This window comes from Phyllobates terribilis, unplaced genomic scaffold (genome assembly GCF_046119375.1).
Source record: "Phyllobates terribilis strain yellow unplaced genomic scaffold, ASM4611937v1 Scaffold_5__5_contigs__length_657084704, whole genome shotgun sequence".
In the NCBI taxonomy this organism is placed as follows: domain Eukaryota; kingdom Metazoa; phylum Chordata; class Amphibia; order Anura; family Dendrobatidae; genus Phyllobates; species Phyllobates terribilis.
The window spans coordinates 199,236,074-199,252,178 of record NW_027362765.1 but is presented as its reverse complement, the minus strand read 5'-3'; the positions used below and the strand labels follow the sequence as shown (position 1 = coordinate 199,252,178).

General features: G+C 43.1%; 1 protein-coding gene across 2 annotated transcripts in view; it reads right to left on the bottom strand.

Annotated features, from left to right (window-relative positions):
- The window catches only part of LOC141272697 (protein MTSS 1-like), a 165,738-nt gene that overhangs the window by 73,049 nt on the left and 76,584 nt on the right, over positions 1-16,105 (bottom strand). For both annotated transcript variants that reach the window (XM_073683669.1, XM_073683670.1), the window contains exon 3: positions 15,469-15,542. In XM_073683669.1, coding sequence (XP_073539770.1) covers positions 15,469-15,542 — 74 coding nt within the window. The remainder of the gene's footprint in view (positions 1-15,468; positions 15,543-16,105) is intronic.

Sequence of the window (16,105 nt, the reverse complement as noted above, 5' to 3'; positions counted from 1 at the left end):
ACTGAGATGCTCGGGCGAGTACCGAGCAGTGGCGAGCATGCTCGCTCATCACTAGTGTTAATCGATTCACAGAACCGGTCCTGTCACCACATCAATCTGTGGCCGCCAGACTGAGGCCTGCAGGTTCCACATCTGCCCGCTCCTGCCTTGTCCCCTCCCCCCTCTTGAGCAACCCCTGGTGACTATACTGGTGAGTCAGTCTTTATTATGCAGTTTGGCTGTTTATCTACAGTAGGAAACGCCTGACACTCACCTAATCTTTTTGAACTGTCTATATTACCTGTCATCTGTCGTTATATTAACTCTTGGTTTGCTCTTTTTTCATGGTGTTACCCTGTCATGCATAGGGTTATTTTTGCCCCCCTTCTTATGTAAAGACTAAGTTGCCCGCAGCCAAAACTGGGACATTGGGCTTAGTCGATTGCTTATATCTGCTGCATTGTGATCGTGGGCATTCCCTGGGTAATTCCTGTTTTTAAATCTGCTCCGCAAATCGCACATTTACTATATACGTTTCACTATGAATTTATATTGTAACTAATAAAGCTCTTTTTATATGCCTTATACTCAGTCTTAGTGTTCATATATCTATTTTTGAGTAGGCAATATCTCAGGGCTATGGGGTGTGAGCTGTGCTTCTTCTACACCTCCTACCCGTGATTCTTATCATGCTGGCCGAAGTGTTTACTCCTGTAGCTTGCGAGCCGCCTCTGACCTGCCAGCATCCACAGCTCTTCTTTTGATTAGCCAATGTGGCGCAACGTCACTCTGCAACGATGACATCACACCAGGCTAGTTAAAGAGGTTGTCCACTACTTTTACACTGATGTCCTATACTAAGAATAGGTTATCAATGTCTGATCGGCCGAGGTCAGACACCCGGCACCCCCGCCGATCAGCTGTTATCAGTGGCAGTCGCCGGCCGGTAGTACTTGCTTGTGGAGCTACTCCGTCGACTTGTAGTGGCCGCCGCAGGGTAATCCACATCCACCTCATATTGAATAGAAGGCGGATGTGCAGTAACAAGCCCCAGCCGCTGTAAGTAGACGGCCAGCTCCACAAGTAAGTACTACGGGCAGGTGACAGCCACCACTGACACCGATAACAGCTGATCGGCGGGGGTGCCGGGTGTCGGACCCCGGCCGATCAAGCATTGATGACCTATCCCAAGGATAGGCCATCAATGTAAAAGTAGTGGCCAACCTCTAATCAAAAAAGGAGTCTGAGATGTCAGCTAAGTGGTGGATCAAAGGGCTGGATCAGGTCTTGTGAATCAATCTGCACCATCTTTACCTTCAAAGTAAAAAAAAAAAAATACTAACACTTATAAAAGAAAATAAGGGGTGTTTTCAATAGCAACCACGTGCCATTTGTCATTTTCTACATGACTGGTTGCTATGTGCAACCTCTCATCTCTGTAGGCGCTCATTTTTATAAATGAGGCCTGGTGACTTCCTCAGAAAAAAAGTAGTAACTAAGAAGATGTTGCTCTCAGTCACGAGGAACTGGAAACGGTAAAAGAGCAGATGTTGAGTCTTATTGCGTAATTTGCCTTTACCCTAAACACATGGTTCTTGAAAGTACGCCTCAGCTATTTTCTGACTGGGTTAAAACTAAAAAAAAACAAAAAAAACCCTGGATAAAAAACAGTATTCGCACATTATTCTCTTGTATATCATGAGATACGGTAAGGTGTCCATCACCGGTAGATGAAGGTATGTGCAGTATTTCCACAAAGACATTAGTCCGACTTATTTATAAAACGCCACATTACTTGGCAGTTCTGTATAATGTACTACGTTCTGACTTCTGCGCTAGTCACGTAGGAGACATTCGGAGCCACTAAGCGTTTCCCATATATGGAGGAGAGGCCCATCAATGTATCACAATTACATATAAAAACAAAACATATGGATATGAAAAGGTTAATAAAAAAATCTCTGTGATAGGAGGGTAAACTTAAAGAAGGATGACCAGCGGTGGCTTGTGTGCTACAGGCTCCTGGTGTGGGTAAAGTGCAGGGTCCGGACATTGAGCATTCCACCTTTACTTGCATTATATTGAAATGATGACACACGTCAATCTTGAGGCCATTTTATGCAATAATCAGCCGATCACTGGCCAGGGTAAACAAGGCAACAATCAGCGACAGACGGCATTTAATACATGGCATCTATAATATACTTACCTTGTAATGTCTTCACATCCTGTTCCGTCCAGATGTGTCCGGATCCCAGAATTCCAAGAGGCGGAAGTTCGTCGACCGCCATATTGGGACACCCAAGGGATGGATGTCTCAATATGGAAACCGCTAGTGCTACCAGCCTCTTGCGCGGTACCACAAGCGGAACACCGTCGCGAACATGCCGTAGACGCCGCCGCCGGGATCAGCCAAATGATTCACTGACCGCACAGGGGTGGAGAGAGAGCAGACAAGGGGGAGAGCACATGGGTACACAGATCAAATAAGAGATCACATGAGAGGAAAAGACAGCAGATGGGGGAGAGAGAAAGCCCACAGGGAGGAGAGAGGCAGAGCACAGGGGGGAGACAGCTCAAACGGGACAGCACATGAGGGCAGAACACAGCACAGGAAGGAGAGAGACAGCAAATGGGGTAGACAGGTCAAAGAAGAGAGCACAGTGGGGAGAAGTCAGCACATGGGGGAAAGAGAGAGTGGATAGGTGGGTGAGCACATGGGGGGAGAGATTTTGAACGCTGTAAAGCCTTCCCCCATCGTGACATTACTGCCCTCCCGATGCGATAGTAAAATTTATAGTAATCTAGTAAAAATGATAGTTGTCAGCAGCAGATCTCACGGGATGTGCTGTCGACAATATGCCAACACTGAAGCCGCCATACACAAGCAACTAATGTTGGCCGAACTCGCCAAAAACTACAGGTTCGGATGACAGTCTAATGTGTATGGGAGCACCAGAAAAATTGATGGTCAAGGAAGTTAAAGGGGTATTCTCATTTCCAAGGTCCTATCCCAATATGTGGTATATAGTAGCTTAGGTATCCATGGTTCTGGCCACTCAAAGTGACAGTTGCAGGAGTCGTATCCGTGGATAAAACTAAGCTACTGCAATGCCTGCACATGGGGTAAGCAACATAATGAATCAGAAGAACTATACTACATTTCTAATTGGAGATATTTGCTAATATTATAATTATACCAACTACATGTTGGGATAGGATCTTGGAGATGGTACTACCCCTTAAGGTTTTTATTCACCTAGAGATAAAAAGCCGCCAGACATGTCTGACAGCAGCTCTCTCACAGAGGACACATGAGCGCCCTGTGTATGCGTGAGACAATCGAGATACTGTAGCTTCCAGCCGAACCATTATCTAATGTGTATAGGGGGGCATAAAGGGACAACAGGTTTTATTCTATTTTTTTTTTTTTTTTTTTTTACTTTGCTACAGTATCTACTGTACTGGCATCCAGATGAAAGATATGGTAATTTTGGAGAGAAATGTCCATGAGCTGCTCTCTAAAAGTAAGGAACTTTGGTTGAGAGCAGGGCGCTCCTCACTATACCAGTCCTTTCCAGTTGAATTCCACAAATGGTATACAGCTTCCAGAGCTGAACAGGCCTTTATTTAAACCTTTGCTGGTGTCTAACAAATTACCTTACTTTTAAGGTGTCTTTTATATTTGTGTGAATATACCATAAACTGGTAAGGCATTATAGCAGAAGGAATATGCATATGAAATATAAAGAAAAATGATTACGTCGTCTCAAAAAAACGTGCTTAATTCTTGTTTCGAAGTCCACTCATCGAACATATTCTGAACCTATACTAGATAGGGTTTAAAAGATTTTCTGGTAACATATGCCCACACTAAGTAACCAAAGTAACCACTCAATATTATGAAAACGCTGCTATTACACAGGAATTACACTGGGGAATGCAGCTCACCGGGCTTCACCACATCCTGCTGTGCAGTAGTAATGTGTCATCTTCCACAATCTGCCATTGAATCGGGTTAACAAACTTTAAAATGCTACTCTATTAAAAATTCTACATTGCCCTATGTACTTGGCAACAAGTTGCTCATTGTTAATGGGCTAGCTATCTAATACTAGTACTGGCTATGGGCAGCTGGATTTGCTGTAATATCAAGATTGTATCCAATAGAGAACAATGCCCACGATTGTAAATCTCTCATACTCACTGTTGTCCACTTAGCCGCTCACAACACCATTAAATTACTTGGGTGCATCCCCCGCTAAATGGGGTCTTATGACCTTTTTAGCATCTAGTATCCTGGGTTTCAGTAGAGCTGCTGCAACTGTCCCTACATGTTACTCCTCTCAGTCTAATCCCACACAGTGGTGTATAGTAGGGCGACCACCGTAATCAGCAACCCCATTTACCACATATACCCTTTCTGTGTCCTATTAGAATGGCACTACTAGAAGTATTACAACCTCTAACACATTTCACAGACAAATCGGTGGTCTTACCAATATACCCAAGAGCTGACCCACTATGTGGGCCCAGCTCATGACAATCAATCACAACAGAAGACTGGCTTCTCCTCCTCCAACCCATACAAAGAATGTTATCATCAAGACCGTTAAGAATGTGGTCCTTTGGCTTAAAAAACCTACTCTGTAGTTAGAGAGCTGTAAATACCATAATACGAGTATACATAGTCAGACATACAGAACAACCTAGCCTTGATGTGTATGGAGCCTCCAGACTTTCCCTTAAAATCTGTCAGTAGAATCAACCCTCGTAAGCCATCTGAATGTGCATGTAGGTCATAGAAAGTTAAATGAAATGATACCTGGATATTATTCCAGAGTAATCCACATTATGCATAATATGTCAATGAGCTGTTAAGATCTATGTGCTGGATACTGATCTATGGGCCGGACATGAGAATCTGCCTCCAGATCTTATTTTAATTGAAAGGTAGCATTACCAGTGTGAGACATGTAGACCAGGAGAGCAGACTGTCAGTCATTATATGTCTTACACTGGTAACACCAAATAAGCTGTGAAATAAGTGCTGGTGTGTGCCTACAGACGGGCACCTTCATAACTCTATTAACCTTTAAGCTAAAGAGTTATTATTCTCAAATGAGTATTGAGACACACAAAGCTTTCCAATCTCTAACTTCCTAGCACTCATCCTTGAGAGATAGTTTTAGTGAGTAGCATAGCTGTACTATTAGTAGAACTATAAAAGCTCAGCACAAGTTCTGCTGTGACACATTCAGCTACTGGTGGTTTGTTCTGAATCTACACGGTTGGCATTACATTTACATGTAGAAATAACAGGGCATTTAAACAAGCACAGGAAAGTGACAGCTGTGATTAGGAAACCTACTCTGGAAGCCGCTGATGCTGGGGCCTGGTGAGTTTGCAAGATTTGTAACAGCAGCTTGTCAGGAGCTGAAAGGGAGAGGGGAGCAGCTAAATGCTACATAGAAATCAATGGGATAGATAGAGATGCCTGATATGTTAGGAGTTAACTCCTCTCCTGGAATGTAACTACTGTGCACCCCAGGATCTGGGCATGCACTAATGGCGAAACTCCATGAAAACCAGCTGTACACTATGAAAGATAAAAGCTCACATTGCAGGAGGATAACCACAGATACAAAAAGCAAGTAAGTTGCAAACTTGCTTATTTTCATGCCATCTAATTAACCCCTTTACAGCCTGTGGCGTATTTGTACGCCACAGGCTGTAACCCACGGTTCAGTGAGGGCTCCGGCGCTGAGCCCGCACTGAACCGGGCACATGTCAGCTGATTCTTACAGCTGACATGTGCCCGCAACAGCCGCAGGTGGAATCGCGATCCACCCACGGCTGTTAACATGTTAAATGCCGCTGTCAATCTCTGACAGCGGCATTTAACATCGCCGGGCACGCGTCACTTACCCCGCCCAACGGTGACCCCGTCACGTGATCGAGGGTCACCGATGCGTGGGCATGACAACCCTGGGTTTGCAGCAGACTCCAGTGGTTGTCATGAGCTGACCGCTATGAGCGCCACCTAGTGGTCGGCGCCCATAGCACAGGACCATTTCTGCTACATAGAGGTGATCTGCTGATCACCTCTATGTAGCAGAGGCGATCAGACAAATGCTGCTTCTAGTCTCCTATGGAAACTATAGAAGCAAGCAAAAAGTGAAAAAAAAAATGTTTTTAAAAATATTAAAAAAAATATAAAAGTTTAAAATCACCCCCCTTTCGCCCCATTCAAAATAAAATAAAATAAAAATCCCACATACACATATTTGGTATCGCCGCGTTCAGACTCGCCCGATCAATATAAAAAAAAGAATCAGATCGGTAAACGGCGTAACGAGAAAAAGATTCTAAACGCCAGAATTACGTTTTTTGGTCGCCGCAACATTGCAATAAAATGCAATAACTTGCGATCAAAACATCGGTTCTACCCCAAAATGGTATCAATAAAAACTTAAGCTCAGCGTGCAAAAAATAAGCCCTCACCCGGCCCCAGATCCCGAAAAATGGCGACGCTATGGGTCTTGAAAAATGGCGCAAACTTTGGAATTTTTTTTCACCACTTAAACAAAAAAGAATCTATACATGGTTGGTGTCTACGAACTCGTAATGACCTGGAGAATAATAATGGCAGGTCAGTTTTAGCATTCAGTGAACGTGGTAAAAAAAATAAAAAAAAAAACATCTGTGGTATTGCACTTTTTTGAAATTTCACCACACTTGGAATTTTTTTCCTGTTTTCCCGTACACGATATGGTAAAACTAGTAATGTCGTTGAAAAGTACAACTCGTTCCGCAAAAAATAAGCCCTCACACGGCCATATTGACCAAAAAATAAAAACGCTATGGCTCTGGGAACAAGAGAAGCAAAAAACGAAAATGCAAAAACGGAAAATCCCAGGGTTGCAAAGGGGTTAAAGCAACTTAACATGAAAATACCCCTTCAATGGGGCTTCATTACAGTTTCAAACATGACCTGTGCACATGGCTGTGGCACTGCTTTTGGGGAAACAAACAAACTTGTTTGTCTAATTCTGGGAAACCCCTTTAATGGCACCGCATGCTTTTGACACAGAATAAAACAAAAACAAAAAAACACAACACACAGCTGTCCCTTAGATGTGTCCTACATTAATACAAGCATACTGATGTAGGACACACAAGACCAAAATGTTTACTTCAACCACATCAAAGCAGTAGCATAGCATTCAATCCCTGTGTTAGACCTACTACTAATGAAGTCTGACCAGAAATAAGTCAGCAATATCAACGGGGCTTGTCTTTATTTTATGCTAGTAAAGATAAGACCTAATAAATAATTGGATACTTTAACTGCTTAAAGGGAACCTGTCACCAGAAAAATGCAGTCCGATCTGCAAGCACCATGTTATAGATCAGGGAAAGCAGAGCAGATTGGTGTATAGTTTTGTGAGAAAAGATCTATTCAAGGTAAGGTCCAGAGTGGACCAGGGAAACACAGTGGATGTTGTCTATATGGACTTTTCAAAGGAGCTTGATATGGTGGCACACAAAAAGATGTTATATAAAATGACAAAAATGGGACTAGGGGAAAATATTTGTAACTGGTTAATAAATTCCCAGAGGTGCATGCATGGCAAATAAGTCTTCCTTACTCTGACATGCCAGGCCTGGCTTATCACTCTCGACAAGGAGAAACGTTATCCCTTAGATCTCAGTCTTAAGCCTCTCACATAGCTAAATCAAAACTCATACTTTGCACTGATGAGGGGCAATACCCCTAAACAGTGTCTGCAAATTGAGATTCTGGTTTGGCTTTTATCCCAAGTCATATGACCAGGCTCGTTAAAAGGGTCGATATTGACTTCTACTACAGGTGGCACTAAATTTCTAGTCCTCTTCCCCTCTGAAGAGGCAATTTTCATATCTACCGTATATTCCGGCGTATAAGACGACTTTTGAAGACTGAAAAATCTTCTGTCTAGTCTGGGGTCGTCTTATACGCCGGTAATGCTTTTGAACTTTCAGAAATTGACATGCGGGGATACTCTGGGGGTGTTAATAAGCTGCCGTGGCCGTATCCCTGCCATGTCGGAGTTAATATAAGGTGGAGGGAGTTAAAATACGGCGGCGGTAGGTCCAGACAGTCAGCGCTTCTGTGCTGAAACTGACACATCGCTGCGTATTCCCAGCTCCGGACACAGCGCAGGGCTTGTGTGCCGACAGCTTTCACTTGTCACAGAAGCGCTGCGCTGTGTCCGGAGCAGGGAAGTTCGCATCGCTTCTGTGACAATATATGAAAAGCCGGCAATTCAGCAGCGGCATAAGCCGGCACCCGACAATTTAGAATAGAAAGAATAGAGCTTCACACATAGATTAGATAGATAGAAACATGTCAGTCACATATATATGAAGTACAGTGACAGTGTTGCTTACTGTACTTGTCATTTAGTGTAAAGGATTTATTAAAACAAATAATAGTGTTTTCATGCACAGTCTCTTTAAAAAAGCCGGCCGGCAATTCAGCATCTGTACCCGACAATTTATAACAGACAGAATAGAGCATCAGACATAGATTAGATAGATAGAAACATGTCAGTCACATATATATGAAGTACAGTGACAGTGCTGGTTACTGTACTTGTCATTTAGTGTTAAAATAACGGATTTATTTAAAAAAAAATTGGCGTGGGGTTCCCCTTAATTTTAGTCTCTAGCGGAGGTTAAGCAGACAGCTGGGGCAAATGTTTGAAGCCTGGGAAGGGGGTAATACCCACGGAGCTTCCCAGGCTACTAATATCAGCCCCCAGCTGAATACATAGCCTTTACTAGCTATTAAAATGGGGGACCCCCCCCAAAAAAATGACGTGGGGTCCCCCCTAATTTAATAGCTAGCAAATGCTAGGCAGACAGCTGGGGGCTGATATTAATAGCCCAGGAAGGGAGCCATGAATATTGGCCCCCTCCCAGGCTAGAAACACCAGCCGTCAGCCGCCCCAGAAATGGCGCATCCATAGGATGCGCCAATTCTGGCACTTAGCCTCGCTCTTCCACGCTGCCCTGGTGCGGTGGCAGGGGGTAATAGGGTTGGGGTTGATGTCAGCTTATAATGCCAGCTGACATCAAGCCCAGGTTAGTAATGGAGAGGCGTCTATAAGACACCCCCATTACTAACCCCATTGTCAAAGTTACAAAAAAACACAAACACCCAGAATAAAGTCCTTTAATTGAAATAAACACACAATTCTTTATTGTTCTAAATTAAACCATACTTACCATCACGCCCATTCCAGCTGAAGCCAACGATCTCCTGCAATAAAAGTAAAATAATAAAGCAACCTCATCCTTACCTTTCCATGGTTCCCAGGACAGCTCCAGCTCTGCTACATCGAGATGACAGGCTGGACCGCAGCAGAACGCTGCCATCCAGCCTGTCATCCCGCAGACACTGAGAAGCGCAGGCATGCTTGCGCTCCTCAGTGTCTCGCTGTGACGGCATCCAGATGAGCCGACAATGAACTCAGCTCACCTCCTGGACGTCCGTCACTGACAGCGTGGGAAACTTCTACTGCGCATGCGGGGAGCAGGAGAATTTTCCCACGCTGTCAGTGACGTGCATGAGGTGAGCCGAGTTCATTGGACATGATCTCGGCTCATCTGGATGCCGTCACAGTCAGACACTGAGGAGCACAAGCATGCCTGCGCTTCTCAGTGTCTGCCGCATGGCAAGCTGAACGGCAGCGTTCTGCTGCGGTCCAGCCTGTCATCTCGATGTAGCAGAGCTGAAGCTGTCCTGGGAACCATGGAAAGGTAAGGATGAGGTTGCTTTATTATTTTACTTTTATTGCAGGAGATCGTTGGCTTCAGCTGGAATGGGCGTGATGGTAAGTATGGTTTAATTTAGAACAATAAAGGATTGTGTCTTTATTTCAATTAAAGGACTTTATTCTGGGTGTTTGTGTTTTTTTTAATTACTTTACTAGAAATTCATGGCGGTCATGTCTAATATTGGCGTGACCCCATGAATTTCGGGCTTAGGGCCAGCTGATAATGCCAAGCTGGCCTTAACCCCTTTATTACCCAGTGAGCCACCGCACCAGGGCCCTGGATGAGTTGGGTACAGCGCCAGAAGATGGCGCTTCTATGAACGCGCCATTTTCTGGGGTGGCTGCGGACTGCAATTTGCAGCGGGGGGGGGCCCAGAAAGCTTGGGCCTCCCTGCGCTGCAGATTCCAGCCCCCAGCTGCCTAGTTGTACCTGGCTGGACACAAAAATAGGGCGAAGCCCCACGTCTTTTTTTTTTAAATTATTTCATGAAATAATTTTAAAAAAAGGGCTTCCCTATATTGTTGTGTCCGGCCAGGTACAAATAGGCAGCTGGTGGTTGGGGGCAGCCCGTTCCTGCCTGCTGTACCTGGCTGGACACAAAAATATGGCGAAGCCCACGTCAACATTTTTGGGAAAAATTAATTACAAAATTAATAATAATTTAGGGACTGCATCTTTATTAACCCCTCAATTGTCATTTAGTGTTAAAATAAAGGATTTTTTAAAAAGAAAATTGGCGTGGGATCCACCATCATTATAGTCTCTAGCGGAGGTTAAGCAGACGGCTGGGGCAGATGTTTGAAGTCTGGGAAGGGGGTAATACCCACGGAGCTTCCCAGGCTACTAATATCAGCCCCCAGCTGAATACCTAGCCTTTACTAGCTATTAGAATGGGGGACCCCCCCAAAAAATGACGTGGGGTCCCCCCTATTTTAATATGTTTATGAGTGACAGTTTTCCTGCTATATACCTGCATGTCATAAGAATTTAAATTAAAAAAGGACCATGTTAAATTCAAATCTGTTTTTTTTTATTTTTACCGGTGTTTGGTATGCGTTGGAAAAGGGGTAGTCTTATACGGTGAATATATCCTAAACTCTATATTTTAACAGGAAAGTAGGGGGGTCGTCTTATACACCAGGTCGTCTTATACGCCGGAATATACGGTAATTTCCCAGAGGAGCATGTCACTCTTCACAAGGAGAAACGTTAACCCTTAGATCCCTGGGTTAATAACGATCTCCGTGATAGGAAACAAAGCATGGTTATTAATGTATTAATGGAACTGTGACGGTTTAGGTCACAGTTAACAGTGGGGTACCACAGGGGTCAATATTGGGCCCTCTGCTTTAAAAAAAAAAAAAATCATCTTTATTGAAAGCTTTTTAACAATAAAACAAGGCCAATAAACAGTCTCCCCCACCCCCTCCCACCTCTTTCCCCGGTCATCTCAGGACAAAATTTACATCAAAGAATTACTGTATGGACCAATTACACAATAAATTGACAGTGTTGAGTTCAGTTAACATTTAGCCAATTGCCCATTACCTTCAAGAGACCGCTTGTTATCAGGGCTGAGGAGTCGGTATAAATTGGACCAACTCCGACTCCTAAAATATATAATAAATTGGGTACAGTAGTTCAATGCAGATTGTGGGGAATATTTTTTCATAAGAATTTGGGAAAGTTATGAAATGTCCTATAAATGTCTGTCCTATTCCTGATCTAAGGGTCTAGACTTTTAGCTGAGATGAATCTGTGCTACAGTAAATTTATCACTTAAACATGAGCCGTGTATGAGGGAGTCGGAGTCATGGAAATTGAGGAGTCGGAGGTTTGGCTTACCCAGTCCACAGCCCTGCTTGTTATATATTGTGTCATATACCTTAAAAAAACATAGCATTAAATATCACACACCTGTAAGGTTACAGACTAAGCTTAAGCATAAATTAGGTTACCATCTGAAATTGAACCATGTATGAACAAAAATAGACAAGCCATGGTAAGCTCTTCATCTTTCACAATTTTTTGATATTTGTGTATGGCTTTCCGTTCTTTATATATTCCCTCTTCTGGACTCCCAAGCATCTACATTTTTTCTATAAATCCCAGTAGTCTTCGGGGGTGACCCATCAAGCCAGTGTGCTGCTATAACTTTCCTAATTTGGTACAATGTCCTTTTAAGTGCCACTTTTACATTTTCATGTTCCGTTACCCAATCAACATAGTCCAAAACACAAATTACAGGTTGCTTAGGAATTTCAAGGACAAACACATTATTCACATAATTTAGAGTTTGGTTCCAAAAATTCTCAAGTGAGTTACAAGTCCCGAAACATATGCATTATATCAGAAGGTCAACCCCCACATCTTGGGCATGAGTCATCTGATTTCACCCCTATTTTAAACATAATTTCAGGGGTTCTATACAATCGATTCAAGAGGCACAATTTGGAAAGCCTCTGGGCCTCGCTAGTGGACTATTGAGGAACCGAGGAGACTATCTCCCATTGGTCAGGGTCAATTGCCTCAATATCCTGCTCCTATTTTTCTTTAAATGTTCAAAGAGTGTTTGGACACAAATTGAGCTACAAGTAGTTTATAAAACCTACAGATCGCTCCTGCAACCAGATTTTGATTTAAAACCATACAAAATAGTAAGTGATTATGTATCGTAACCTGTGATATTGTGTTTTGTTTGGACCAAGCGTGGCGTAGTTGGAGATACTGGAAAAAGCACTTATGGGAGTAAAAATTCATCTCGCAATGGTTGAAAGCTTTTAAAACACTCCATCTATCTTGCGTAATGAAGGGGACTCCAGCTTTCCTCCAAGGACTAAATCCCGGCAACCTAAACATTTCTGGGAGTTTTGGGTTCTGCCATATAGGAGTAACTGAAGTGTACCCATCTATTTCCAGTAACTGTTTCCCTTTCTCCCAGGTTTTGATTAGGGTCACCGTTGGAAGTTTAGTTTTGCTCCTCCCTAGATATCCAACCTCGTATGTTCTTGAACTATAGCCACTGTAGGGCCCTGCAACGTCTTGAGTTGCTGTAGCTGCGAGGCCAGAAAGTATAGCCTTGGATTTAGGTCAGACAGACCCCTTTCCTCCTTATCTTGTAGAGTGTCATATTAAATTCGAGCAACACCTTTTTACCAAATCAATTCCCTGAACATGGCTTGGAACTTATAGAAGTATTTCAGAGGGAGCCATACTGGGGTATTATGTACAATATAGAGCAGCTGTGGAATCATAACCATTTTGACCAAGTATGTGCGGCCTGGTACTGATAAATGCTTGTGTCCTGCCACATGCTCAGCCAGGCCATGCCTCAGGCCCTCTACTTTTTAACATATTAGTGGCCTTGTAGGGGGCATACAGAGTAGAATTACAATATTTGCAGATGATACTAAACTCTGCAGGGTAATCAATACAGAGGATAATAATTTATTACAGAAGGATTTATGCAAACTGGAGATGGGCTGAGAAATAGAGATTGAAGCTTAAAGGGGTTGTCCGCTTCTAGGACAACCCCTTCTTGAACTTCGTACAGATTGAACAGGAAGAGGAAATGAGAGATCCGCTGCAGCCCTGGCTTCCTCTTCATGTTCAATCCGTACGAAGGCGGGGACAGTGATGCCAGTGCCGATTGGGCGCTGGGCACCACGTGTCATTCCACCGCACCAGAGCTCTGGGACCGCAAGTGCTGACACCGCTGGAAAGGCGCCAGCATAGGAGGAGAGTATAGTTTTTTGTTTTTTTTTATTGGGGCCAAACATTTTGTTCAAGAAGGGGTTGTCCTAGTAGTGGACAACCCCTTTAATGTAGATAAATGTAAGGTTATGCACGTGGGTAGAGGAAATGAAACGTGTAATTATGTACTAAATTGTAAAACACTGGGCAAAACTGTAACTGAAAAAGACCTGGGTGGAAGGCAAACTCCACTTTAGTGATCAGTGTCAGGCAGCTACTGCCAAGGCTAATAAAATAATGGGATGCATTAAAGAGGCATAGATGCTCATGACGGAAACACAGTTTTGCCTCTATACAAGTCATTAGTGCGACCACACTTACAATACTGTGTACAGTTCTGGTCTCCGGTGTATAAGAAAGACATAGCTGAACTAGAGTGAGCGCAGAGAAGAGCAACCAAAGTTATGGCTGTACTGCAAACCCAATAAAGGTCATTATACTTGGGGTTATTCAGTTTGGAAAAAGGACAGCTTAAGGGCAATCTTATTGCAATGTACAAATATATGCGGGGACAATACAGCGATCTTTATAATGATCTTTTTACACTTCAGCCTGCAATGGGGACAAGGAGGCATCCTCTACGTATAGAGGAAAAAAGGTTTAATCATATTCACAGATGCGGATTCTTTACTGTAAGAGCAGTGAGATTAGGGAACTCTCTGCCACATGATATTGTAATGAGTGATTCACTACTAAAATTCAAGAAGGGTCTGGATGCTTTTTTGATAAATAGATTACAGGTTATGGGCACTAGATTATTGGATGGGGAGGTGATCAAGGGAGCTAGTCTGGTTGTCGTATGGAATCGGGAATGAATTTTTCCCCTAATATGGAGCTATTAATGTCTGCCTTCCTCTGGATCAACATGTTAGGCTATAGGTTGAACTTGATGGACTTAAGTTCTCCTTCAACCTTAAAACTATGAAACTGTAACCTGTTTTAGTCATTTAATCTTCTGCTCTTTCTGGGATTTTCAGTCCAGTGAGCGGTCCCATCAGTGATTGACAGCTAATGCTGTATGCACACTAATACAAAGACAGCAGTCAATCACTGATAGGACCCACTGGACTGAAAAGCCCAGAAACAGCTTTAAATAAATACAATTTGAATAAAACACAGGTTATAGTGAATCTATACATCAATCCATTCAGCTTCCCCTGCTCTATAACATGGATTTGCATTTTCATGGTGACTGGTTCCCTTTAATGTCTCACGGACCTCATTTAAGGGAACCTTTACACTGGATGACTGCAACATGCAGGCTGATGGGCGGTCGTATAATAGCCTGTTTAGACAGGCCGACTGCTCTTCCATGTGTACACAACAATTTTTGATACAAGGAAACCCATTGTCTATCGAATTGCCTGGAAAAGCCAAGTACAGATCTCAGCAATCATACCCTAGAACATTTATTACCTATCCATTGGATAGATAAGTGTTTGCTTGCTAGGGGGCTTCCACTGCTGTCTCCGTTCCGCCACCACAGTGAGGAGGAGTTTAAATGGAGTATATGTCTATAGAGCTGACAAAATCAAGTCAACTGCGTCTGTCTGTCTTCACTAACCCCACAGACACTACATGGAGTGGCAGGGTACAGAAAATGGGTTCTAGTGACTGGAATGGGTGGCAGTAGTGGGATCCCCAGTAATTAGGCATCCATCACCTATTCCGATTTCTACAAATAAGCACTGAAATATCAGGTAGTGAGTGCCTCCATCCTATCCATCTCTTCTGGGGCTATTGCATGACTGTTCATAGCTGCACTGGATCGCACAATTTGGGCTTCTTTATGTACTTCACAGCTGTCCCAGTGTCTGCATGTACAGTTACCAACAAGCATGATCTTTCTATAAAAAAAAAACACAAGACTGACACACACACATTATCTGCATGGAAATAAAAGATGATTACCTCTGGTATTTATAGCCATATCTGCAATTTTCTGAAAAGCGTCCAAAAATGATCCCGTTACAATGGTCGTAGTTCTGAAATATACAGAAAAAAAAAGGAAACTGCAGTTAGTATGTGCAAGGAATTATAGAGCAGACTGAAGCACTGGGCCAAGGAAGCAAAAGCAGGCTGAGACGAAACTTGCTGGCAAGGAAATGGACATTGCTTCATTTTCCAGAGACACAACAGAAAAATATGACTGTCTCAGATCCGCCAAATTAAAATGACAGATCTTATGCTTCATACATACTGAGGTGGAAACTACAATGGTATAAAAAGGCAGATTTACCATTCAGGAGTCTAGGACTAAAAGGCAACATCTATAGTAGCAGTTATGGCTATCATTAGCCAGCGAGATAAGAACGTAAAGAATAGTTAATATCAGATTAGACCAGTAGTGAACCATACGAGTCCCAAAAGTCCCCAATATAGCGGGATCGATTAGGACTAGCAGCAGACAACCACCATTTCAATGGGATTTTGTTTGCTTTATAGCAGGAATGTCAAAGTCAAATACAGAGAGGGGCAAAATAAATAACTTGGACAAAGCCACGAGTCAACCTTGATATGTGTTAACAGCTGTCCATGCAGAATAATG